At 45.0% G+C, this 24,703-nt stretch overlaps 1 protein-coding gene across 1 annotated transcript in view; it reads left to right on the top strand.

Moving 5' to 3' along the window:
* Positions 1-24,703, top strand: part of LOC311134173 (testis-expressed protein 264-like) — a 114,450-nt gene that overhangs the window by 8,198 nt on the left and 81,549 nt on the right. The window contains exon 2 of the mRNA XM_084167784.1: positions 21,611-21,832. Coding sequence (XP_084023910.1) covers positions 21,611-21,832 — 222 coding nt within the window. The remainder of the gene's footprint in view (positions 1-21,610; positions 21,833-24,703) is intronic.

Genomic DNA, 24,703 nt, shown 5'->3' with positions numbered 1-24,703 from the left:
TTCAGACGACACAACGGTGGTAGGCCTGATCACCGACGACGATGAGACTACAGGGAGGAGGTCAGAGACCTGGCAGTGTGGTGCCAGGGAAAACAAGCTCTCCGTCAACATCAGCAAGAGATAGTAAGACACTGGCGCCGACGAAGATGGCGGCCTCGCGACTAACTCTTTGAAAACGTTGCAGTATTTTGTTTTTTTATGTATTATTTTTTACATTATTAGCTCAGAAAGTGGTTTGTATCATTACATACAGACGGGGGAACAATTGGATATCAGAGCAGCGGTAACTCACCAGCATTACGACCAGGAATACGACTTTCCCGAAGCAGATCCTTTGTTTGCTCTCCCCAGGGCAACTGAACTGATTCCAGCGGCTGACCCAAAACATCGCCGGCGGAGGAGAGGCACTCGGAGCAGCCTGCTGGTTCGACTTAGGAGACGCACCCACCACCCACCGCTTCCAAGTATACTACTCGCTAATGTTCATTCTCTGGTTAACAAGGTCAACGAGCTCCGGGCAAGGATTTCTTTCCAGAGAGACAGCAAGGCCTGTAACATACTTTGTTTCACGGAAACATGGCTCTCTTGGGATATTCTGTCGAAATCGGTCCAGCCAGATGGGTTCTCAGTTCATCGCGCAGACAGGAATAAATATCTCTCTGGGAAGCAGAAGGGCGGAGGTGTGTGTTTCATGATTAACGACTCATGGTTTAATTGTAGTAACATACAGGAACTCGAGTCCTTTTGTTCACCCGACTTAGAATACCTCACAATCAAATGCTGACCATATTATCTCCCAAGATAATTTTCTTTGGTTGTAGTCACGGCCGTTTATATCCCCCCTCAAGCTGATACCACGACGGCCCTCAAAGAACTTCACTGGACTTTATGCAAACTGGAAAGCACATATCCTGAGGCTGCATTTATTGTAGCCAGGGATTTTAAGAAAGCAAATTTGAGGACTAGGCTGCCGAAGTTCTATCAACATATCGACTGTTGTACTCGCGCTGCTAAAAGCCTCGACCATTGCTATTCAAACTTCCGTGATGGTTATAAGGCCCTCCCCCGCCCTCCTTTCAGCAAATCTGACTACAACTCAATTTTTCTCCTCCCTTCCTATAGGCAGAAACTCAAACAGGAAGTACCTGTGCTAAGGACTATTCAACGCTGGTCTGACCAAACGGAATCCACGCTTCAAGATTGTTTTGATCACGCGGACTGGGATATGTTCCAGGTAGCTTGCGAAAATAATTTAGACGAATACACTGAAACGGTGACTGAGTTTATCAGGAAGTGTATAGGTGATGTTGTGCCCACTGTGACTATTAAAACCTACCCTAACCAGAAACTGTGGATAGATGGCAGCATTCACGCAAAACTGAAAGCGCGAACCACCGCATTTAACCATGGCAAGGTGACTGGGAATATGGCAGAATACAGACAGTGTAGCTACTCACTCCGCAAGGCAATTAAACTGGCAAAACATCAGTATAGAGACAAAGTGGAGTCGCAATTCAACAGCTCAGACACGAGACGTATGTGGCAGGGTCTACAGACAATCACGGACTACAAAAGGAAAACCAGCCACATTGCCGACACCGATGTTTTGCTTCCAGACATGCTAAACACCTTCGTCGCCTGCTTTGAGGATAACACAGTGCCACCGACGAGGCCCACTACCAAGGACTGTGGCCTCTCCTTCTCCGTGGCCGACTTGAGTAAGACATTTAAGCATGTTAACCCCAGCAAGGCTGCCGGCCCAGACGGCATCCCTAGCTGCGTCCTCAGAGCATGCGCAGACCAGCTGACTGGTGTGTTTACGGACATATTCAATCTCTCCCTTTCCCAGTCTGCTGTTCCCACATGCTTCATGATGGCCACCATTGTTCCTGTAGCCAAGAAAGCAAAGGTAACTGAACTAAATGACTATCGCCCTGTAGCACTCACCTCTGTCATCATGAAGTGCTTTGAGAGACTAGTCAAGGATCATATCACCACTACCTTACCTGTCACCCTAGACCCACTTCAATTTGCTTCCCGCCCCAATAGATCCACAGACGATGCAATCACCATCACACTGCACACTGCCCTATCCCATCTGGACAAGAGGAATACCTATGTAAGAATGCTGTTCATTGACTATAGCTCAGCATTCAACACCATAGTACCCTCCAAGCTCATCATTAAGCTCGAGGCCCTGGGTCTGAACCCCGCCCTGGACTTCAATTCTGGCCGCCCCCAGGTGGTGAAGGTAGGAAACAACATCTCCACTTCTCTGATCCTCAACACTGGGGCCCCACAAGGGTGCGCGCTCAGCACCCTCCTGTACTCCCTGTTCACCCATGACTGCGTGGCCAAGCACGCCTCCAACTCAATCATCAAGTTTACAGACGACACAACAGTAGTAGGCTTGATTACCAACAATAACGAGACCGCCTACAGGGAGGAGGTGAAGGCTCTGGGAGTGTGGTGCCAGGAAAATAACCTCACTCAACGTCAACAAAACAAAGGAGATGATCGTGGACTTCAGGAAACAGCAGAGGGTGCACCCCCCTATCCACATCGACGGGACCGCAGTGGAGAAGGTGGAAAGCTTCAAGTTCCTTGGCGTACACATCACCGACAAACTGAAATGGTCCACCCACGCAGACAATGTGGTGAAGAAGGCACAACAGAGTCTCTTCAACCTCAGGAGGCTGAAGAAATTTGTCTTGGCACCTAAAACCCTCACAAACTTTTACAGATGCACAATTGAGAGCATCCTGTCCGGCTGTATCACCGCCTGGTACAGCAACTGCACCGCCCGCAACCGCAGGGTTCTCCAGAGGGTGGTGCGGTCTGCCGAACGCATTACCGGGGGCAAACTACCCGCCCTCCAAGACACCTACAGCACCCGATGTCACAGGAAGGCCAAAAAGATCATCAAGGACATCAACCACCCGAGCCACTGCCTGTTCACCCCGCTATCATCCAGAAGGCGAGGTCAGTACAGGTGCATCAAAGCTGGGACCGAGAGAATTAAAAACAGCTTCTATCTCAAGGCCATCAGACTGTTAAATAGCCATCACTAGTATTTTTGAGGCTGCTGCTGCCTATTGAAATCACTGGCCACTTTAAGAAATGGAACACCAGTCACTATAATAATGTTTACATATCTTGCACTACTCATCTCATATGTATATACTGTATTCTATTCTATAATATTATATTGTATCTTAGTCCATGCCGCTCTGTCATTGCTTGTCTATATGTATATATTCTTAAAATCCATTCCTTACTAGTTTTGTGTGTATTGGGTATATGTTGTGAAATTGTTAGATATTACTTGTTAGATATTACTGCACTGTCGGAGCTAGAAGCACAAGCATTTCCACCCGCTATAACATCTGCTAAACACGTGTATGTTACAAATAGAATTTGATTTGATGACAATGTAGCTGATCGTGGACTACAGGAAACGGGGGGCAGAGAATGCCCCCATCCACATTGACAGGGCTGTTGTGGAGCAGGTTGAGAGCTTCAAGTTCCTCGGTGTCCACATCACTAAGGAACTGTCATGGTCCATACACAGTTGTGAAGAGGGCACGACAACGCCTCATACCCTTCAGGAGGCTGAAAAGATTAGGCATGGGCCCTCAGATCCTCATTTTTTTTTACAGCTGCACCATTGAGAGCATCTTGACTGGCTGCATCACCGCTTGATATGCTTTGCATCCGACCACAAGGCGCTACAGAGGGTGCTGTGAATCTGGGTTTGGCGGATGCCTGGAGAATGCTATCTACCCCAATGCATAGTACCAACTGTAAAGTTAGGTGGAGGAGGAATAATGGTCTGGGGCTGTTTTTCATGGTTCGGGCTAGGTCCCTTAGTTGCAGTGAAGGGAAATGTTAATGCTATAGCATACAATGACATTCTAGATGATTCTGTGCTTTCAACTTTGTGGCAACAGTTTGGGGAAGGCCCTTTCCTGTTTCAGCATGACAATGCCCCCGTGCACAAATCGAGGTCCATACAGAAATGGTTTGTCGAGATCGGTGTGGAAGAACTTGACTGGCATGCACAGAGCCCTGACCTCAACCCTGTCGAACATCTTTGGGATGAATTGGAACGCAGACTCTGAGCCAGGCCTAATCGCCCAACATCAGTGCCCGACCTCACTAATGCTCTTGTGGCTGAATGGAAGCAAATCCCCTCAGCAATATTCCAACATCTAGTGGAAAACCTTCACAGAAGACTGGATGCTGTTAAAGCAGCAAAGGGGGGACCAACTCCATATTAATGGCCATGATTTTGGAATGAGATGTTCGACGAGCAGGTGTCCACATACTCAATTACCTCGTACCCCTGCACATCGACTCGGTAATGGTGCACTGTGTATATAGCCAAGTTATTGTTACTCATTGTGTATTTATTCCTTGTGTTATTATTATTTTTTATTATTTTTTATATTATTTGTTGCATTGTTCAGAAGGGCCTGTAAGTAAGCATTTCACTGTTAGTCTACACCTGTTGTTTACAAAACGTGACAAATAAGATTTGATTTGACTTCTGTGTGTTCAATGAGAGGTGGCAGTCGTTCTCCCCTGGTATTTCCAGATTGGATTTGTAATTTACTCCATTATCCACTAGATGGCGATAATGGTATATAGATAATGGCATCAGAAAGAACCCAGTGCTATTTGGAATTGAGGGGGTGGAATATGATAGCATACACATTACCTTCAGGAGGAATTACCACATCTGTTATTGATTCCTCTTGTTTGCATATAATGAGCTTATCGTGTGTTAGAAAATATGAATGTTGTTTCCCAGGGTGTCCATTCTATACCCAAACATGTACCCTAGAGCGAAGCCAGAAATAGGGTGTATAGGGCTACTACCTTGAACCAAAGGTTGGCCTATTGTGTTGTGCAGGTTGTAGACGCAGAAGTTGAAAGTGTTGGTCATTTGAAGTAATTTTACCTTTGCACATCTATAGGTCCACATTTGAGCTTGTTTACCCTTTTTAAATGCCTCATATGGGCTCAGCCATTCATTGAGTTTAGTGATATGTCAGTCTCATATGAAGCTCAAAAATACCGGAGAACATCTGGAAAGGGGTGTGGTCGGTGGTGATGTGTGTTTTTGTCAGGGGGTATCCATGTCTATGTTTACACAGCTTCTGTCCCCTATATGGTTTTGGGGAATGCATACTTTGTATCCCCCTATGCCTGTTCCCTAGACCTGTGCTCTCAGGACTTCAGGTCAAAGGTGAAGGGTCAAGGGGCTAGCCTCTATAAACATGGTTCCCCCTCTCTGGTCATGTGAATAAACATTAGACATCTATGTGTTCATCACTGGAAAAGATAAACAGTTGAGATTTATATAATTTAAAAGCTTGCAAATAGGATTGTCAAACTATTTTTAAATTTCTTGAAAAAAAGTTTTCTATTTTTTACCTTAAACATAAATTATCTAAAAATGTGTTATTTTTTCTTCATATTCACATACAGTGGGGAAAAAAAGTATTTAGTCAGCCACCAATTGTGCAAGTTCTCCCACTTAAAAAGATGAGAGAGGACTGTAATTTTCATCATAGGTACACGTCAACTATGACAGACAAAATTAGAAAAAAAAATCCAGAAAATCACATTGTAGGATCTTTTATGAATTTATTTGCAAATTATGGTGGAAAATAAGTATTTGGTCAATAACAAAAGTTTCTCAATACTTTGTTATATACCCTTTGTTGGCAATGACACAGGTCAAACGTTTTCTGTAAGTCTTCACAACACAACACAAGTCTTCCATGCAGATCTCCTCTAGAGCAGTGATGTTTTGGGGCTGTCGCTGGGCAATACGGACTTTCAACTCCCTCCAAAGATTTTCTATGGGGTTGAGATCTGGAGACTGGCTAGGCCACTCCAGGACCTTGAAATGCTTCTTATGAAGCCACTCCTTCGTTGCCCGGGCGGTGTGTTTGGGATCATTGTCATGCTGAAAGACCCAGCCACGTTTCATCTTCAATGCCCTTGCTGATGGAAGGAGGTTTTCACTCAAAATCTCACGATACATGGCCCCATTCATTCTTTCCTTTACACGGATCAGTCGTCCTGGTCCCTTTGCAGAAAAACAGCTCCAAAGCATGATGTTTCCACCCCCATGCTTCACAGTAGGTATGGTGTTCTTTGGATGCAACTCAGCATTCTTTGTCCTCCAAACACGACGAGTTGAGTTTTTACCAAAAAGTTATATTTTGGTTTCATCTGACCATATGACATTCTCCCAATCCTCTTCTGGATCATCCAAATGCACTCTAGCAAACTTCAGACGGGCCTGGACATGTACTGGCTTAAGCAGGGGGACACGTCTGGCACTGCAGGATTTGAGTCCCTGGCGGCGTAGTGTGTTACTGATGGTAGGCTTTGTTACTTTGGTCCCAGCTCTCTGCAGGTCATTCACTAGGTCCCCCCATGTGGTTCTGGGATTTTTGCTCACCGTTCTTGTGATCATTTTGACCCCACGGGTTGAGATCTTGCGTGGAGCCCCAGATCGAGGGAGATTATCAGTGGTCTTGAATGTCTTCCATTTCCTAATAATTGCTCCCACAGTTGATTTCTTCAAACCAAGCTGCTTACCTATTGCAGATTCAGTCTTCCCAGCCTGGTGCAGGTCTACAATTTTGTTTCTGGTGTCCTTTGACAGCTCTTTGATCTTGGCCATAGTGGAGTTTGGAGTGTGACTGTTTGAGGTTGTGAACAGGTGTCTTTTATACTGATAACATGTTCAAACAGGTGCCATTAATACAGGTAACAAGTGGAGGACAGAGGAGCCTCTTAAAGAAGAAGTTACAGGTCTGTGAGAGCCAGAAATCTTGCTTGTTTGTAGGTGACCAAATACTTATTTTCCACCATAATTTGCAAATAAATTCATTAAAAATCCTACAATGTGATTTTCTGGATTTTTTTAAATCAATTTGTCTGTCATAGTTGACGTGTACCTATGATGAAAATTGCAGGCCTCTCTCATCTTTTTAAGTGGGAGAACTTGCACAATTGGTGGCTGACTAAATACTTTTTTTCCCCACTGTATGTTGTAGCTTAGACCCTATTCAATATCATCTGAGGTGTTTGTGTTGTGCCCACTATCGGTTGAGACACATCATGCCCTTGAATACATTGTGGATGTCATGTTTTGGCTGATAAATGTACTAAAATGGGAATAAATTGTACCACAAAGATGGTTGGAGGTCCACAACACACATCAGAGAATGTTGACTTAAATGGGAATATCTGTTGTTTTAAATTATACTGTCAATTCTCCATAGGAAACCAATTGAAATCATACTAATATAGATAATAGAATTGACATTTCAGTTGACATTCGATGGTGGGTGGACCGGCGGCCATCTTTGTGGTAGTAATGAGAATGAAAAAATGTCAATTCAAATTTCAATGGTGTACCAGCTAAATTGCAGTGGTCTGAAGGGATAGGTCCATTCTATGAATTCTATTTCTATGATTGAAATGACACCCACTCTGTATTCAAGAGAAGGTTGTGTCTCAACCGATGGTGAGCACAACACAAAAACCTCAGATGATGTGAAGTAGGATCTAAACTACAACATATGAAAAAAGTTTATCTTTTCAATTGATGAAAACATGGATGTCTCATGGTATGGAGGGGTATGCAAAATGTGTAAACTTTGAGCATCTCCGGAATGTTTTGTCATTCAGGTCACAAAAGTCACTTTCTGACCACTTCTTCCATGGGCAAACATGTATGGGAAGTTTTTAAAATCGAAAGGGATGCTGTCAAACAGTGATTGAATTAAAATCGTTTTTACCGCTATCTCTCTCTCCTTCTCCCCCCCCCCTCTCTCTCTCTCTCTCTCTCTCTCTCTCCCCCTCTCTTTCTTTCTCCTTCTCCCCCCACCCCCTCTCTCTCTCTGTCTCTCTCTCCCCATCTCTTTCTCTCTCGCCCCCCCCTCTCTCTCTCTCTCCTCTGTCTCTCTCTCTCTCCCCCTCTCTCTTTCTCTCTCCTACTCCCCCCATGCCCCCCTCTGTTCCTCTGCTCTGGAGTCCACAGCAGATTGGCAATGGTAGCCTCTGACTGCTCAGCATACTGTACTTCTGTCCATCACCACTCACAATACTTTTAGATGACTTAATGAATTTGTTCACCATTCTCTTTATAGGACTGCTATTTGATTCCATGCCTCTCCTCGCCATCTCATTGGCTAATACTATGAGCTGGAGTCACTAGCAATAACTGTACCATTCTCACTATCTGAGCCCGATTCATACCCACAGCAACCTGATGGAATGTTAGCTACCAGAGTTGAATGACTCTTCCCAGCTCTGCTTCCAAACCCCCTTTGTGACACCGACACCCATTTGCTTTTTCCCAAGCCCGCAATTAGCAATGGGCCCTATAGGCTATCCTGTTTGTACACAGTCACAGCCAAGTCCTGATGTAAGTTTGGCTAGGCCTAATTGGCGTAATGATCTCAGCTCGTTTGTTAAAACCCCGGGATGTTGTCTGTTCCCAAGTTCAGAAGCCCTCAGAGAGTGCTTTGGGCCCCCTGAAGTGAGGGTAGGGGGACGGACAGAAGAACAGAGTCGGCGTTCTAAATGGCACCCTATTTCCTATATATTGCATTACCTTTGACCAGGGCCCATAGGGATTAGGGTGCCATTTCGAACGCAGTCAGAGTTGGAATAGTGTTTGCTACTCAGAGAAAGGCAGTTGATTTTGTATGGAATGGGGAGTTTAAATTGACAAAAGCACAACTGTCAGAAGAGAGGATGAACTATCAAATCAAATTTTATTTGTCACATGCGCCGAATACAACAGGTGTAGACCTCACAGTGAAATGCTTACTTACAAGCCCTTAACCAACAATGCTGTTTTAAGAAAGAATAACAAATATATAAAAAATAAAAAAATAAAAACAATATAAAATAATACAAAATAAAAGTAACAGCAGAGTTAAATAACAACAGCGAGACTATATACAGGGGGTACCGGTACCAAGTCAATGTGCGGGTGCACCGGTTAGTCGAGGTAATTGAGGTAATATGTACATGTAGGTAGAGTTATTAAAGTGACTATGCATAGATAATAAACAGAGGGGGTGGGGGTGCAATGCAAATAGTCTGGGTAGCCATTTGATTAGATGTTCAGGAGTCTCATGGCTTGGGGGTAGAAGCTGTTTAGAAGCCTCTTGGACCTAGCCTTGGCGCTCCGGTACCGTTTGCCGTGCGGTAGCAGAGAGAACAGTCTATGACTAGGGTGGCTGGAGTCTTTGACAATTTTTAGGGCCTTCCTCTGACACCGCCTGGTATAGAGGTCCTGGATGGCAGGAAGCTTGGCCCCAGTGATGTACTGGGCCGTACGTACTACCCTCTGTAGTGCCTTGCGGTCGGAGGCCGAGCAGTTGCCATAACGGGCAGTGATGCAACCAGTCAGGATGCTCTCGATGGTACAGCTGTAGAACCTTTTGAGGATCTGAGGACCCATGCCAAATCCTGCTCCACTACAGCCCCATCGATGAGGATGGGGCGTGCTCGGTCCTCTTCTTTTTCCTGTAGTCCACAATCATCTCCTTTGTCTTGATCACGTTGAGGGAGAGGTTGTTATCCTGGCACCACATGGCCAGGTCTCTGACCTCCTCCCTATAGGCTGTCTCGTCGTTGTCGGTGATCAGGCCTACCACTGTTGTGTCATCGGCAAACTTAATGATGGTGTTGGAGTCGTGCCTGGCCATGCAGTCATGAGTGAACAGGGAGTACAGGAGGGGACTGAGCACGCACCCCTGAGGGGCCCCCGAGTTGCGGATCAGCGTGGCGGATGTGTTGTTACCTACCCTTACCACCTGGGGGCAGCCCATCAGGAAGTCCAGGATCCAGTTGCAGAGGGAGGTGTTTAGTCCCAGGGTCTTTAGCTTAGTGATGAGCTTTGAGGGCACTATGGTGTTGAACGCTGAGCTGTAGTCAATGAATAGCATTCTCACATAGGTGTTCCTTTTGTCCAGGTGTGAAAGGGCAGTGTGGAGCGCAATAGAGATTGCATCATCTGTGGATCTGTTGGCGCGGTATGCAAATTGGAGTGGGTCTAGGGTTTCTGGGATAATGGTTGGTTTTTAGCTGAGTGTTGCTTCTTCTTTCCTCCATCGGATTTATCACAAGTCTAAAGTCTTCTCTTTTTAATCACTTCCTCTGTGGAAACAAAAGACTCAGAGAGAAAGGGCGTGAGGTTGTCCTGTGATGGTTGCCATAGATACAGGGCTGTGGAGCAACTGTTCTGTTCTTCCTATCCCTCCCTTCAAACAGTTGACACCACCAGGCGTAAAGCCCCTCTCATCCCTTTTCCTCTCCTCCACAGCCTCTCCTCCTCTCTCCACAGAGTTCAAGGAAGCACTCCACTCCTCTCTCTCTCTCTCTCTCTCTCTCTCTCTCTCTCTGTGTCGCTCTCTCTCTTAAATACATCTAAAAGCATTGTTTTTGGTTCAAAGCATTCTCTTAGACATAAACCTCAACTGGAGTGACCATTGAATAAGTTGAAGAAGCTGAACTCATAGGAGTAACATTGGATGGTCAGTTATCATGGTCAAGTCAAATTGACAAAGTTGTTGTGAAGATGCGGAGAGGTATGTCTGTTTATAAAAAGATATTCTGTGTTTTTGACAGAAAGATCAACTGTACTAGTTATTCAGGCTTTGATCTTGTCCCATCTTGAATACTGTCCAGTAATAGGGTTAAGTGCAGCAAAGAAAGATCTAGCAAAGCTGCAGCTGGCTCAGAACAGAGCAGCACACCTTGCCCTTAACTGCACATACAGAACTAACATCAACAGCATGCATGATAGTCTTTCATGGTGTAGGGTTGAGGAGAAATTGACTACTTCTCTTCGTCTTTTTAAGAAACATTTGTGTGTTGAAAATTCCTTACCCACTTGTATAACCTATTTGCATACACTTCAAACAGACATACACTGAGTATACCAAACATAAGGAACAACTTCCTAATATTGAGTTGGTTGCACCCCCCCCCCCCTTTTGCCCTCAGAACAGCCTCAATTCGTCAGGGCATGGACTCCACAATGTGTCGAAAGCGTTCCACAGGGGTTCTGGCCCATGTTGACTCCAGTGCTTCCCACAGTTGTGTCAAGTTGGCTGGATGTCCTTTGGGTGGTGGACCATTCTTGATACACACGGGAAACTGTTGAGCGTGAAAAATCCCAGCAGCGTTGCAGTTCTTGACACAAACCGTTGCGCCTGGCACCTACTACCATACCCTGTTCAAAGGCACTTAAATATTTAGTCTTGCCCATTCACCCTGAATGGCTCACATACACAATCCATGTCTCAGTTGTCTCAAGGCTTAACAATCCTTCTTTAACCTCTACGGGATCAGTGTCCCTATACCGGGATGGTTGCTGATTAATATTCGATATGTGACTAGAATGGCGTTGTAAACAATGCCAACTTTCCGTGACATAGACATGTCTTATATGGGCAGAAAGTTTAAATTCTAGTTAATCTAACTGCACTGTCCAATTTACAGTAGCTATTACAGCAAAAAAATACCATGCTATTGTTTGAGGATAGTGCATAACAACAAAACACTTTTGTCACGGCAACTGGTTTGATACATTCACCTCTGAAGATAAATAATGTACTTACAATCAGTAATCTTGCTCTGATTTGTCATCCTGAGGGTCCCAGAGATAAAATGTAGCATAGTTTTGTTTGATAAAATCCCCCTTCACAAAGTTTGCTGCTTCAGTGTTTTTAGATATTTTTGTCAGATGTTACTATGGTATACTGAAGTATAATTACAAGCATTCCATAAGTGTCAAAGGCTTTTATTGACAATTACATTAAGTTTATGCAAAGAGTCAATATTTGCAGTGTTGACCCTTCTTTTTCAAGACCTCTGCAATCCGCCCTGGCATGCTGTCAATTAACTTCTGGGCCACATCCTGACTGATGGCAGCCCATTCTTGGATAATCAATGCTTGGAGTTTGTCAGAATTTGTGGGTTTTGGTTTGTCCACCTGCCTCTTGAGGATTGACCACAAGTTCTCAATGGGATTAAGGTCTGGGGAGTTTCCTGGCCATGGACCCCAAATATCGATGTTTTGTTCCCCGAGCCACTTAGTTATCACTTTTGCCTTATGGCAAGGTGCTCCATCATGCTGGAAAATGCATTGTTCATCACCAAACTGTTCTTGGATGGTTGGGAGAAGTTGCTCTCGGAGGATGTGTTGGTACCATTCTTTATTCATGGCTGTGTTCTTAGGCAAAATTGTGAGTGAGCCCACTCCCTTGGCTGAGAAAAACCCCACACATGAATGGTCTCAGGATGTTTTACTGTTGGCATGACACAGGACTGATGGTAGCGCTCACCTTGTCTTCTCCGGACAAGCTTTTTTTCCATCAGAGAAAATGACTTTACCCCAGTCCTCAGCAGTCCAATCCCTTTACCTTTTGCAGAATATCAGTCTGTCCCTGATGTTTTTCCTGGAGAGAAGTGGCTTCCTCGCTGCCCTTTTTGACACCAGGCCATCCTCCAAAAGTATTCGCCTCACTGTGCGTGCAGATGCACTCACACCTGCCTGCTGCCATTCCTGAGCAAGCTCTGCACTGGTGGTGCCCCGATCCCGCAGCTGAATCAACTTTAGGAGACGGTCCTGGCGCTTGCTGGACTTTCTTGGGCGCCCTGAAGCCTTCTTCACAACAATTGAACCTCTCTCCTTGAAGTTCTTGATGATCTGATAAATGGTTGATTTAGATGCAAACTTACTAGCAACAATATCCTTGCCTGTGAAGCCCTTTTTGTGCAAAGCAATGATGACGGTACGTCTTTCCTTGCAGGTAACCATGGTTAACAGAGTAAGAACAGTGATTTCAAGCACCACCCTCCTTTTAAAGCTTCCAGTCTGTTATTCTAACTCAATCAGCATGACAGAGTGATCTCCAGCCTTTTCCTCGTGAACACTCTCACCTGTGTTAACAAGAGAATCACTGACATGATGTCAGCTGGTCCTTTTGTGGCAGGGCTGAAATGCAATGGAAATGTTTTTTGGGGATTAAGTTCAATTTCCTGGCAAAGAGGGACTTTGCAATTCATTGCAATTCATCTGATCACTCTTCATAACATTCTGGAGTATATGCAAATTGCCATCATAAAAAGGCCGCAGACTTTGTAAAAATTAATATTTGTGTCATTCTCAAAACTTTTGACCATGACTGTAGAGCCATGTCATCATGGAATTCTCTGCCACCAGAGGTTACTCAGGCAAAAAGCAAGTTAAGCTTTAAACAACAGATTAAAAAAATATTTTATCACAGCGCCTCTCCTCTTTCTAATTCAACTGTACTGTATATAAGAATATGAAAATGTACAGTGCCTTTGGAAAGTGTTCTGAACCCTTGACTTTTTCAAAATTTTGTTACGTTACAGCCTTATTCTAAAATTGATTAAATAAATAAACAGTCCTCAGCAATCTACACACAATACCCCATAATGACAAAGCAAAAACAGGTTTTTAGAAAAAACAGAAATATCTTATTTACATAAGTATTCAGACCCTTTGCTATGAGACTCAAAGTTTTGCTCAGGTCCTGTTTCCATTGATCATCCTTGAGATGTTTCTACAACTTCATTGTAGTCCTCCTGTGGTAAATTCAATTGATTGGACATAATATGAACATGATTTGTAAAGGCACACAACTGTCTATAAAAGGTCCCACAGTTGACAGTGCATGTCACAGCAAAAACCAAGCCATGAGGTTGAAGGAATTGTCCGTAGAGCTCCGAGACTGGATTGTGTCGAGGCACAGATCTGAGGAAGGGTACCAAAACATTTCTGCAGCATTGAAGGTCCCCAAGAACACAGTGCCCTCCATCATTCTTAAATGGAAGAAGTTTGGAAGCACCAAGATTCTTCCTAGAGCTGGCCGCCTGGCCAAACTGAGCAATCAGGAGAGAAGGGCCTTGGTTAGGGAGGTGACCAAGAACCCGATGGTCACTCTGACAAAGCTCTAGAGTTCCTCTGTGGAGATGGGAGAACCTTCCAGAAGGACAACCATCTCTGCAACAGTCCACCAATCAGGCCTTTATGGTAGGGTGGCCAGACGGAAGTCACTCCTCAGTAAAAGGCACATGACAGCCCGCTTGGAGTTTGCCAAAAGGCAGGTAAAGGACTCTCAGACCATGAGAAACAACATTCTCTGGTCTGATGAAACCAAGATTGAACTCTTTGGCCTGAATGCCAAACGTCACGTCTGGAGGAAACCTGGCACCATCCCTACGGTGAAGCATGGTGGTGGCAGCATCATGCTGTGGGGATGTTTTTCAGCGGCAGGGACTGGGAGACTATTTAGGATCGAGGGAAAGATGAATGGAGCAAAGCACAGAGATCCTTGATGAAAACCTGCTCCAGAGCGCTCAGGACCTCAGACTGGGGCGAAGGTTCACCTTCCAACAGGACAACGACCCTAAGCACACAGCCAAGACAACGCAGGACTGGCTTCGGGACAAGTCTCTGAATGTCTTTGAGTGTCCCAGCCAGAGCCCTGACTTGAACCCGATCGAACATCTCTGGAGAGACCTGAAAATAGTTGTGCAGCAACGCTCCCCATCCAACCTGACAGAGCTTGAGACGATCTGCAGAGAAGAATGTGATAAACTCCCCAAATACAGGTTTGCCAAGCTTGTAGCGTCATACCCAAGAAGACTCGAGGCTGTAATCGCTGCCAAAGATGCTTCAACAAAGTACTGAGTAAAGGGTCTAAAAAACAGTTTTTGCTTTGTCATTATGGGGTATTGCGCATAGATTGATGAGGGAAAAAAACAATTTAATCAATTTTAGAATAAAGCTGTAACAAAATGTAGAAAAGGTCAAAGGGTCTGAATACTTTCCGAAGGCACTGTATATATGAATAGTGTGTAAATAGTATTTTTGTTGTCTCTTGGTGTCTTTGCTATATATAACTATTTTTTACATTTTTAAAAGTGTATTTATTTAATGTAATATCTTATGTTGTTCTTGTCTATTACTGTTCTGTACTTTGTCATGTATTTGTACGTTTTATGTGGACCCCAGGAAGAGTAGCTGCTGCCTGTGCAGTAGCTAATGGGGATCCTAATAAACTAAACTAAGCTCTCCCTCCCTCGCTCTCTCTCTGGCTGACATCTGAGAGAGGAAGAGGTGCCTCAGAAGAGCAAATGGAGGCGACATGAACATTCCATTTTCTTTTCCGTTATTTATCTATTTTCTTTCTCTGTATTGTTGGGAAGGGCTCGTAAGTAAGCATTTCACTGTTAGTCCACACCTGTTGCCAAAGTGGGGTGCATTCGGAGGGAGATTGGGGCATGAGATGACAATTTTGTCTGTTCATTTGTGAGCCCTGTGCATATTAGGTTGTCACAGTCACTCATCCACAACAGGGTTGCAGTACATTGCAGGATGTGGGGCTTTTTGTTTGTGATGATTGACAGATCAAACTAAAACACTTGTTTCCCATTTGTGCCAAAACCTCTAGAGAAGGGACTGGAGCATAACACTGGTGGAGGTGACCCTCTGAGAGACGTAGCATGGGAAATATTCAGCCCTATTTTCAAGGTCCTTGATTGCTCCATCCCCACCCCCTGCCCACCTTACTCCACTCCCTGAACACCCCAGTACCCAGCCCCAGAATGCCCCTATTCATCTTGATGCCACGATTTATCAACAGCCCTCACAGAGCACAATCCCAAGTGGCTCCCTGAGACCAATTTATTAGTATTTTAGCACCAGTCTGAGCATGGGCCGAACACGAAAAGGCTAGCTCACCAGGAGGGGTGGGCTGGAGAAGAGAGTTGATGAGGAAGAGTAGAGGGAGGGGGAGGAGGACAGGAGGATAGGAGGAGAGAGTGTAGAGAAGAGGGGGAGAAGACAGGGAAATAAGAGGGAAGAGAGGATGGGAAGAGGAGAAAGTGAGAGGTGCTTCCTAAGTGGATGTGAAATGAAGAATAAATGGGACCGCGTTCAAAGTTGTGTTTGAAGTCCATCAATCTCCCAGAGGGCCGAGCAGCGGGGTTTGTAGCTGCGTCTCTTTGTCCAGTGTGCCCCGCTGGGAACCTTGTGTTGGCTCTACGCCACAGGAGCCTCCCACTGTGACCAAAAATAAAATCGCTACAAAAATCCCATCAAATGTCCAGGCCTCACTAAAGTTAGTTTTTCCAATCTCTATAGGCTATTTCCTCAGTCCTACACCATTTTGAGAGTATCAGAGTGAGCTCTCTACCCAGTTTTACAATGTCCAGGAAACGCCTTGTGTGTCATGACCTTACCATTTCTAAAGTAGCCTATAGGCTACATGAAATAATTCAACTGGACAGTTTGAACTGAACACTTTTTTATGAAAGCTAGTGTAGAAGTTCTTATCTCACTGTATCCATCTTCCCTGGTGGAGACTTCCTATTGGGTGTGAGGGTGTGATAGCCTAGGTGTTGTCTAGTCTGGTCCCAGATCTGTTCGGGGACTGGGCTAGGTGTAGGTTCCTCTCCCCAGCCCTGTGCTGACAGACTGGGTTAGGTGTAGGTTCCTCTCCCCAGCCCTGTGCTGACAGACTGGGTTAGGTGTAGGTTCCTCTCCCCAGCCCTGTGCTGACAGACTGGGCTAGGTGTAGGTTCCTCTCCCCAGCCCTGTGCTGACAGACTGGGCTAGGTGTAGGTTCCTCTCCCCAGCCCTGTGCTGACAGACTGGGCTAGGTGTAGGTTCCTCTCCCCAGCCCTGTGCTGACAGACTGGGCTAGGTGTAGGTTCCTCTCCCCAGCCCTGTGCTGACAGACTGGGTTAGGTGTAGGTTCCTCTCCCCAGCCCTGTGCTGACAGACTGGGCTAGGTGTAGGTTCCTCTCCCCAGCCCTGTGCTGACAGACTGGGCTAGGTGTAGGTTCCTCTCCCCAGCCCTGTGCTGACAGACTGGGTTAGGTGTAGGTTCCTCTCCCCAGCCCTGTGCTGACAGACTGGGTTAGGTGTAGTCTACTGCAGTGTATATTCCTCTCCCCAGCCCTGCTGACATTGATCATTAATTAGAGTAGTGTTAGTGGACTGTGGGACTCATTTGGGTCCCTGGCCTGTCACTGGCTGATGAAGAGCGGCTCTGTGTGGACTCTGCTGTTACCACCACCCCTTCCCTCACTGCCTCCCCCATCCCTGCTCCATCCTTCCCTCTCCCCATCCCTCCCACCTCTCCCCATCCCTCCCTCTCTCCCTCCCTCTCCCCATCCTTCCCCCCTTTTTGTCCTGCATCCCTCCTTGGGTCAGTCCAGATTGCTGAGATTCTGGTCTCTAATGCACCATGTGGTGGTAGTTGTCCCGTCCCATCGCGGCGGAAGACCCAGGCGCCAGCTAGCCCCGCGTGTGTATCTCAGGCCTTTGTGTAGTGCTACGGGGGGTTAGCAGGGATAGAGCTACTGTGACGGGACTGCTTGTTAACCACACGCTTTAGTCACAGGAGCCATCCACAGCCATGCTGAGAGAGCAGAGAGACACTGGCCCTCCTGCTGCTGACACTCCACAGGCTTGACGGAGATGGCTGAAGTGGGCGTGGGGGGTGAGCGTGAGCAGGAACCAGAGATGGAGAGTAGATGATGGTGGCCATAACCTCAATCCACAAAGGATGCTGCCTTTGAATCCGGTCTCAAATAGGATTCCGTTTTCAGTTAGGCTATCTTCTGGTGAAATACTATCTGGGAAGGTACGTGCCTTTTGGAGATAGGTAGGCAGTAGACAGCTGCCTTATGATTGCAACGCAATACTTTGAAGAGATACTGAGAGAGAAATTAGATGGATCGATATGTAGGCGCCAAAACCGGTTGAGTCAAGAGGTTCTGGTGTGGTGAATCTGAAGGGTTTTACCAGTAGCCTACTTTTCAATGCTGTGTAGTAGGTTATGGCTTGAGTGAGGAAAGAGCGATGTCTCCCTGAGGCAAGGGGATTGGTACTCTACTTCATCCGCCAGTGTTAAAGGAGACCTCTCAGACTCAGTCAAGATTACTAGAGAGAGAGCGAAGGCGATATGTCGTTTATAATGAAACTGGTTATTTGGATCCTGGATGCTGATTGGTTGATATCAAGGAGTAGGGGTCTGAACGTTTAAACGTTAAAACGTGTAAACGAAATTGGGATCCTTAACGTTAAGAAAAATCCCTAACTGAAAAACTATATTTTTTTCCACTACAAACTTACAATGACAAGGCAGTTATCACAACATATTATTTTCCGTATTATAGCCAAACTAGACGATAGGCTATAAAGGCCTGGGGAAAGTTTAAATGTAATTTAAATCAAACCAGAGTGGAAGAGGTGAACTAGGCTACTTTGGTAAATTTGTGAGGCATGCAAGACAAGACATTGTGAGATACAGATTACCAAGACATAATATGCGCACCACAGTTCTTTCTGCCTGCCCCCTCCTCTCTCTCCCTCACGCTGGCTCGCCTGGGGCCATATTCATTACGCCGATTCTGTTGTAAACGGAACGAAACGGGGAGGGACCTACCTGAATTTGACCAATAAAACTCTTGTTTTAGTTGCAAAATGTTTTGCAACTGGTTGGATTAATGATTACACCCCTGCTCTTTCTCTTCACTAATGATGAGAGTGTGTGTTCAGTCTTCGTTCTTTTGCGAGTAGAATATCCTAGCCTATTCATTGATGAAAGGCCCTGTTTTACTGAAGTTACAAGATAGGCCTACAGGATTCCATTGCGAGATACAGCTTTTGATTGCCGATAGTGGCCGACCTGCCTATGCTGTGCCCCTCCCCTCTCTCTCCATCCCTCGCTAGCTCACTATGAATGATGTGAGTGTTTGTGTTCTCGGAAGTATGGCAACTAATCAGTCTCCTCCGTTACAAAAATACAGAATCTTAGGAGTCGATTCCTAGTGGAATCGAATCTTGACAATCAGAAATGGGAGTCGACGTGCAAGGAGTCGAGGAATCAATTATTTTGGAGTCTACTCTCCACCACAACCTCATCGTCGTTAACAGTTTGGCTTAATGGTAGAGAAAGGCAAGCGACAGCAGCAAAGTCCTGTATGGCAATACCTCGAGAAGTTAAATGGGAAAGAATTGCAAACTTTGCCAGTTGGAATTGAGGTACAGTAATAGTACAGGTGCAATGCTTAACCATCTGGAAAGGGACACACCATGAGACCCAAACTGTTGCTGGCAGCTTATTTGAGCGGTTCTTGCCATAATATGGACTTGGTCTTTTACCAAATAGGGCTATCTTCTGTATACCCCCCCTACCTTGTCACAACACAACTGATTGGCTCAAAAGCATTAAGAAGGAAATAAATTCCACAAATTAACTTTTAAAAAGGCACACCTGTTAATTGAAATGCATTCCAGGTGACTACCTCATGAAAGCTGGTTGAGAGAATGCCCAGAGTGTGCAAAGCTGTCATCAAGGCAAAGGGTGGCTACTTTGAAGAATCTAAAATCTAAAATTGATTTGTTTAACACTTTTTTGGTTACTACATGTGTTATTACATAGTTTTTATGTCTTCACTATTATTCTATAATGTAGAAAATAGTAAAAATAAAGAAAAACCCTTGAATGAGTAGGTGTGTCCAAACTTTTGACTGGTACTGTATATATATTTATACCTACAGGGGTCCTAAAATTCCAAATCAAATAGCTAAATTATCCATGGTATGACCATCTTAAAACAATTCCATAAGTTATCTTAGTAGATATCACAAACACAAGGGCTTAGATTAGATTTATCAATGCGCATCCACTATCCCACTGCCACAGCCCAGCCAGTCAATTTAGAAACTTCATGTCCCCTGGAAAAAAGCGTCTAGACAATATTTCCCCATACTACTAAGCTAGCATTTGGTTTGCATCAGTTGGGGTTTGTCTAAACCTTGCTGTCTGACCTGTGGAACAATGTTGCAGGTTTTTTTTGTGATCTTCACCGTGCCATGCATATGAACGTGACGAGACTGACAGCTTCTCTGAACCAGGCAAATTCATTTATCAGGATCATTATAATGGATACAGTATATCAAAAGAAATTGCAATATAAACAAATGTAAAACAAACAAATTCCCCTGGAGACACTGAGCCATATAAGGGGTTCTCAACTCCAACATCCTCACTCTACAGTAACTAACTGCTCTGGAGTTACAGTAGGTAACTCACCCTGGGGAAAAACTGACAGACAGAGAGTGGACTCATGGTCTCCATGTCTCCTTCCTCCCGCTTCACGTAGCGTAGTAAATGTAGGAGTGATAGCAAGGCTGAGAGACTGAGGGAGGGAGAAAGAAAGAGAGTCCTCCTTAGATGTGTCTTAATGAGTTAACGCCACACCGGGCTAGCCTGGCCTCTTTACTGCGTTAGCCCTCGTTCGTCATATAGAGGAAAAACAATAAGAACGTTCTGTGTGGAGAATCACTCCTTCTGAATACAACCCCTTTCCTGTCCTCTACACCTGCTGGGACTTGGAAATTGGTGAGAAAGATCAGCCGTTTGATTGGTCATTAGTTCGTACACAATCCGGAGGCCATTTCGGATGTCTCATGAGTCTTCATGTGTATTAAGTGGCTAATCTTTTTCTACCCTTTAATGGACAGTTCGATTCGCTCCCCAGATTGGAGAGAAAACCACCAAGTGCAACTTAGCAGCCAAATGTAGCAATTAGTGTTTTAGAGCCCTAACGAGAGCCTTGCTCTTAACATTGCCTGCCAACTGTGCTGCATTCTAAAACTTCTGACCTTTTTTGTTTATTTGTATTTATTTATTTGTGTAAAATAGTTTTCCATTTATTTGTGTAAAATAGTTTTCCTTTCACATAGTATGTTAAGCTGTTTTCTGCCAGGCTATCTTCTGCCTCTTCTTTGTGACTCATCTGTTTGTTAGAAGGTGGACATTTTGGGAGACTGAAGGAACTGTCTGTCCGTGAAATTGGTTGGCCATTTTTCAGACGGTGGACAATTTTTTTAGGGGGGGGGGGGGGGACTGGTAGACTTTGATGGGCATAGGTAAAGGTGGGCTTAGATAAAGGCACCGTTTACGACAATAGTGCTTTTGCAGTCCTTAATTGTTGCGGCAGGCTTCGGGGGTTGTTGTGAGAGGGAGGGAGGGAGGGGGACAGAGATAAGAAAGACTGATGGTTATCTCCCGTCTCTCTCTCTCACAGAGCGGAGCTTGTCATCCATGGAGGCAGTTTGCATGTATAATTACAGGCTCTCTGAATGACTGTAATGAGAGAAAGATGGAGGGACAGAACAACAGTGATAGAGAGAGTCGGAAGCGAGAAAGATCAATTTTGAAATTGTTCCACGGTTGAGGCTGAGGACAAACATATTGACACATATTCAGATTGTTTTCAGAATAATCTGATGTGAAGGAATACTAACATCATGATACATGATTGCTGTATATACACCACCAATAGGCAACAGCCCAATAGAAACTAAAGCTATCACATCAAATGCAAACAGACTGTGTTGTCACATCAGAATGTTCATTTCCACCTCACAGTGAGATTTAACCTTTTGCTGACAAGACTCTCTCTCTTTCCCTCCCTCCCTCCCTTCTGTCCTTCCTTCCTTTTTCTCTAGGTGATAGGAGAGAAGTGTCGCTGTGCGGTGGGCAGTATCCTGAGTGAGGGCGATACTAGGCCTAGTGAGGAGCTCCAACAGCTCTATGAGAAGTTTGGTTTCCGGGTCTTCAGCTTCCCAGAGGTCACTCACGTGGTCAGCGCCTCCTTTCCCCACAGGACGCCCCTGTCAATCTTCTTCGGAGTGCAGAGAGTCTACCCCCAGCTGGACAGCTACATCAAGGTAATAATATACAGTATGACTGACTGCCTTCTGTTTTCTCCTCCGCCCCTCACCCCTTTATCCATCCTTATCTATGCTGTCCTGTCCTGTCCTCTACCCTAAGAACCATTCATTCCCTAGTCCAAGTTCTCCATGTTTACTCCAGCCCTTAGCCCAACACTCCCCATCCCTCCTTGTATCCACTGACTCAGTACAGCGGCAGGCCTGGGGCTGCTGGGAAAGTGAGTCATTGCGGAGTCTGAGCCGTGGGTTTCTCAAGGGTTAATTAGGTAGCATTCTGGTACAGGTGGCATCACCATGGGCAGCCAGCCACTGTAGCAATGCTGAGCTCCTGGTAAAGGTGTCTGTGTTTGTATGTGTGTTTGTGTGCGTGCGTGCAAGTGATTGTCTGCCTCCCCTGCCACATTCCCTGGCTGGCAATGCCATCTGCCCTGGGCCTGACGCTGCTAAAGCCTGGCCAGCGTCACTCAGTGGCACTTGACCCATCTGTATAAGTTGCTTTGGACTCTGACAAATTATTTTCGTTACATCTAAGGAACATAAGTTCTGTCTTTCATTGCACGGTTCCCAGTTTCAGGGCACAACCAATCGTAACCGTCCGATACAGTCTTGTGCCAGTTGCTTCTCCACTTCCTAGGCCTATACCATCTGCCTTCTGTCTTGGGTATTTACAAACTAGTATTCCACTTTAGCTCCTTGCATTGATACTTTATGAGGCTGGAGGTGTCGACTTGACCGTGTGCAATGCCATAAGAATCATAAAATCTTTCTCCCTCTCTGTCATGGATGCAATCAAACGCCAGAATTTTCCTTCTCATACTCTGCCTCCACCGGGCATTCCGCTGATTTCAAAACTCGGTCAACTTCTTCCATGACAACAACACTGATCTCCATTTCTTCCCCATCACTGTCATCAGAAGACTACAATGTTTGATTCAATGAAAATGTTTTTACTTAAGTCAGGGATTTCCTCATCGTCTGATTTATTTTCAGAGTCAGCATGGCACGATTGTCCTCCAGAAAGTAGTCCATCCCAACTTTTTCCCACTGATCTTTGTCGATGTTGCCTGCTAAATTCAGGGCAGCAATGTTGTTGAGAGCAGTAGCAACACTTTTGCAGTTCTCAATGGCTACTATATCTTTCAAAAAAGCTGTGGTAGCAAGGATTATCTACACATACTGAGCAGCGCATGTAATAGATGCTACATGGCAGACCAATCCCAAACTCATCTCTCGGGATGTCCAGCCCATCCCATTATCTCAGCCAATCATGGCTAGCGGGAAGGTTCCTGTCTTTTTCCGTGGCTAAACCAACTAGGCTTTTAACAATTGTATTTGTATTTACAGATGGCATACAAGTTTGTCTATTTAATCCTCTGTCTATGTGTCATGGTACAGTTCCCAGTTTTAGTGCTAAACCAGTCTTTACTGTTTTTTTTAAACATTTTGAATTAGTTGTTCTACTGAGTGGGTGAAAGGTGAGCTCTGAGTGTTGGAAAACGTTGAGGGAAACAGAAAAATGTAGCCTAAGCTATACAGTAGTAGGTGGGAGTGATTGTGTTTATTTGGGTGAGTTGGTGTCTGTATTGTGTGCCAAACTCATTTTAATTTCATGAGTTCATGTCCATTAATAACCCCTAGTGACAGTGGGTGTTTGCAGTGGAGGCCTAAGGAAGACAGATGCCTCTCTCACTTATTGTGACATTTAAAATGATAAATGTTTCCTATCCACCTCATGAACTAGGCCTAAATATGTTGGGGAATGAATGGAATTCACTTTCATTTCAATGTATTATTCAATGTACAATGTTTATTTGGGTATTTTACTTACCTATCCATCATGCTTGCACACAGTGTCTCTCCTTGCTGCTTTTCTTCTGAAGGCATTTTGTATCTGCCCTCCCCCTCTCATTTTAAACACAGTGATTCACTATGTGAGCTTTATCAGACCCTGTATGTATGTAGTGTCTCTTGGAAGCTCCCTATGCTCAGATCTCTGGGGAGTTCTCCTCCCAGTTGCATAGAGAGCATCTCTCTCTCTGTCTCTCTCTCTCTCTGTCTATCTCTCTCTCTCTCTCTCTCTGTCTCTCTCTGTCTCTGTCTCTCTGTGTCTATCTCTCTCTCTCTCTCTCTGTCTCTCTCTCTGTCTCTCTCTCTGTCTCGGGTTTCTCTGTCTCTCTCTCTGTCTCTCTCTCTGTCTGTCTCTCTCTCTGTCTCGGTCTCTCTGTCTCTCTCTCTCTGTCTCTCTCTGTCTCTGTCTCTCTCTCTGTCTCGGTCTCTCTGTCTCTCTCTCTCTGTCTCTCTGTCTCCCTGTCTCTCTCTCGGTCTCTCTCTCTGTCTCTCTCTCTATGTCTCTCTCTCTATGTCTCTCTCTCTCTGTCTCTCTCTCTCTCTGTCTCTGTCTCTCTGTCTCTGTCTATGTGTGTGTGTGAATGAGTCGGAAAGAATACGCATGTTGTTCTTTCAGACAAACTCAGTGTCAGTAGACTCCCTAGTCCCTACCAGAATGACTTCTCATAAAAGCATGATTTTATTTTTTTACCCTCAGTCCATAACCTTATCATATAAAATGTGTCATGATAAGAAAACAGCAGTCAGTTATACCCATTGATTTGCACTTAGGCGTTATAGAGTCTGTGTGGACTTACTCAGCAGAAGCTGTGGTGAAACATTATCATTATGAAAGACAGCTTTTCTGTCTCCACTGACTCTCAGTACCCTACTTTCATCCCTGAAATATGCCGTGTAGTAAGTTCGTTTTGTATCTGGTCGTGGTTGTAAGAGGAGAGCAAGATAATGAGAATCTCTCATAATTTTTTGGGGTGATGCAATCGCACCTTTTTGTCTTTTTGTTAAAAGCCGGACATGATT

Source organism: Coregonus lavaretus (genome assembly GCF_964263955.1).
Source record: "Coregonus lavaretus genome assembly, chromosome: 8".
Classification (NCBI taxonomy): Eukaryota; Metazoa; Chordata; class Actinopteri; order Salmoniformes; family Salmonidae; genus Coregonus; species Coregonus lavaretus.
This window is presented reverse-complemented; position numbering and strand designations above follow the sequence as displayed.